The following is a 2,782-nucleotide window of genomic DNA, read 5'->3' as shown; positions in this document are numbered from 1 at the left end:
TTCCACAGCCTCCAGTGGAAGGTTTCCCTCAGAGCCTTGCCACCCCAAGTTCTCCCTTAGCAGAATGCAGCACCTGCCCAGACCCTTGGGTTGCCCCCTGCAGAGGAAATCCCACCCCTCAACCCTGCCTCTCCCCCCAAAAATCCCCCCCAGCAGAGTGCACAGGGCACCCACTCTCATCCATCCACCCCTCCAAGAGAAAGATTCCCTTCAGCAGTGACAGGGAACAGGCTCCCCCAACAAAGGTTCTCCCTAAAAACCCTGTAACACGCCCCCCAAAAGCTCCCAACAGCAGTGGAGCAGAAAGACCTGCCCCACCACACAAGAAAGTTCTCCCCAGAACCCTGTCCCCAAAGATTCCCACCCTCAGTGCAGCACAGAGCCCTGTCCTTCCTCCAACAGGTTCTCCCCAGAACCGTGCCAAGAGCTGACCCGAGCAGGGTGTGGGTCCCAGGGCAAATCAGCACATGCGGGGCCCTGCCCCCACTCCAATCTGGGCCCAGAAGAAGCTGCTGCTGCCGGCATCCGTGTGGGGGAGAGGGGCTAGCGAGTGGCTGGATGTGGAGCCACTGACCAGCAGGGCTCTGCACTGCCCCACTCCGTGGGGCCTGGGGCAGTTGCCCTGATTCGTCTTCGTCCCCCCCCAGAGAAAGGTTGCCCTCAGCAGAGTGTATGGGGCACCCGCCCCCTCACAAAGCCTTTTCACTTCCTGTAAATAAAGGCTCCCCCCGTAAAACCCTCCCCCACAGACAAAGGTTCCCCTCAGTACAGAGTGCAATGGGGAACCCTGCCCTCACTCCCCTCAGGACAGTGCAACAGGGAATCTGGTCTCCCACCACAGAAAAGGTGTCCTCCTAAAACCCTGTCCTACAACCCCAAGGAAAAGGTTCCCTCAGCAGAGTGCAACAAGCAATCATGTTCCTATACAGCTCCTGCCCCCCCATGCAATGGACACCATAGTCTTCTGCTGTGGGGGGGGTTCCTAGTGCCCTCCCCTCAAGAATACTCACATGTCGGGGGAGGAGAGTGGGCGTTTGCCTGCTGGCTTGGCCATGGAGCCATCCTTGCTGGACTCTGCAACCAACAGACAGGGCCCATAAGAGAACCTAGGCATCCAGGTTCCTCAGCTCCCTCCCCACCCCCCACAACTCACAAGCTCCCCAGAGAGAATCCAGGTGTCTGAGCAGCCCCCTCCCCATGGAGACAGAACCCAGGCATCTCTTAAGTCACCTACCTGCTCCATCAGAGGATGGGACACAGGTGTCTGAGTGGGAAAACAGGCAGTCCCTGGCATACCTGCTCCTTCCCAACCTCAGCTGCAACCCTCCTGCCATGTGAGCAACCTCCTCCCCAGGTGCCTAGAAGCTGTCTCCTTCCCAACTCCTAGGAAACTCAGGTGACCAGGTGAGTGTGTGCAGCTCTGGGCAAACCTGCCCCCTCCCTAGCCCCCTTGACATCTGGGCAACCCCCTCCCTACCCCAACCTGGGTTCTGTAGCGGGGAAAGAGGTGGCCCTGGTGTACCTGCCACCTTTCTGGCACAGAACCCAGGCATACAGGTGGGCAAAGATGCAACCCCTGATATGCCTGCTCCCTCCACAGCTCTCCTGGCATCCACCCTTGTTTCCCACTCCTACCCCACAGAATCCAGGTGTCCAGGGTGGGCTCACCTTGGAGCCACCGCACCTGGGTGGCAGGGCCATAGCCCTTATCATTGCGGGCAGCAATACGGAAGATAATGGCCGGCTTGGTGGTGTAGTCAATATGGGCACTGGACAGGCTGCCTGACTGCACCAGGCATGAGGGGCTTGGCCCACAGTAGACCCTCATGAAGGCCAGCTGGGCTGGCCCTGGCCCTGCACCGCCAGCTGGGCCTGGCCCTGCCCCCTTGGGCTCAGGCCCTGCCCCTGCACTCTGGATGGCCAGGTACACCGAGTACTCGATGATCTTGCCGGATGTCACTGAGGGGGGCTCCCAGGTCAGGTGTGCTCCATCTGGGCTCTGCAGGAGGAGGGGGGGGGAGTTAGAAGGGAGGGGGGCGAGTTTGGGGGGCAACCCCCAATCCCCACCCCTTAGTAGGGCCTCATTGGGTGCAGACACACAGCTCTGAACCTGGGATAATGCCATAGGGAAAGCAGTGTAGGCACAGCTGGGACCTAGGAGTTTGGGATACAGAAGCACAGGTACAGAACCCAGGCATCTGATATAGACACAAAGACATGTACCGACAGAGTCAAATTCCACATGTCTACAAAACCCCCATGCCCAGAACACCCAGGCATTTGACACACCTGTGCCCCACAAACACAAATGCATGCATTCGCACAAAAGATCCTGACATCTATCATAGACACATATACACGCACAAAGGAGGACAAAGGCGTCGCATGGACACGCGCACAAACACACACACAAAGGGGCCCAGGCAGCGCACACACACACACACACACACACACACACACACACACACACACACACACACACGAGGCCCAGGCATCTATCACAACCACACACAAACAGCCCAGGCATCTCTCTCTCTCCCCCCCCCGCCCATAACCCCACACCCGAGGCATCTCACCCCCCCCCCAGCATCTCTCTCACTCACACACACACACACACACACACACACACACACACACACCCCCACCAGGCATCACACACACATACACAAAGCCACGGAAACTCTCACACACGCACACAAAAAGCACAGGCAAGTCTCACAAAAAGACTCACACACACACACACACACACACACACACACACACACACACACACACACAGAGC

The 2,782-nt window shown here is 58.4% G+C and overlaps 1 protein-coding gene across 1 annotated transcript in view; it reads right to left on the bottom strand.

Annotated features, from left to right (window-relative positions):
• LOC102388457 (host cell factor 1-like) overlaps window positions 1-2,476 on the bottom strand; it is a 3,211-nt gene extending 735 nt beyond the window's left edge. The window contains exons 1-2 of the mRNA XM_006029301.3: window positions 1,669-2,476; window positions 1,011-1,074 (exon numbers count right to left, since the gene is read on the bottom strand). Coding sequence (XP_006029363.3) covers window positions 1,011-1,074; window positions 1,669-2,314 — 710 coding nt within the window. The 5' untranslated portion in view covers window positions 2,315-2,476. The remainder of the gene's footprint in view (window positions 1-1,010; window positions 1,075-1,668) is intronic.
• Window positions 2,477-2,782: the final 306 nt, after the last annotated feature.

Source organism: Alligator sinensis, unplaced genomic scaffold (genome assembly GCF_000455745.1).
Source record: "Alligator sinensis unplaced genomic scaffold, ASM45574v1 scaffold1023_1, whole genome shotgun sequence".
Classification (NCBI taxonomy): domain Eukaryota; kingdom Metazoa; phylum Chordata; order Crocodylia; family Alligatoridae; genus Alligator; species Alligator sinensis.
This window is presented reverse-complemented; position numbering and strand designations above follow the sequence as displayed.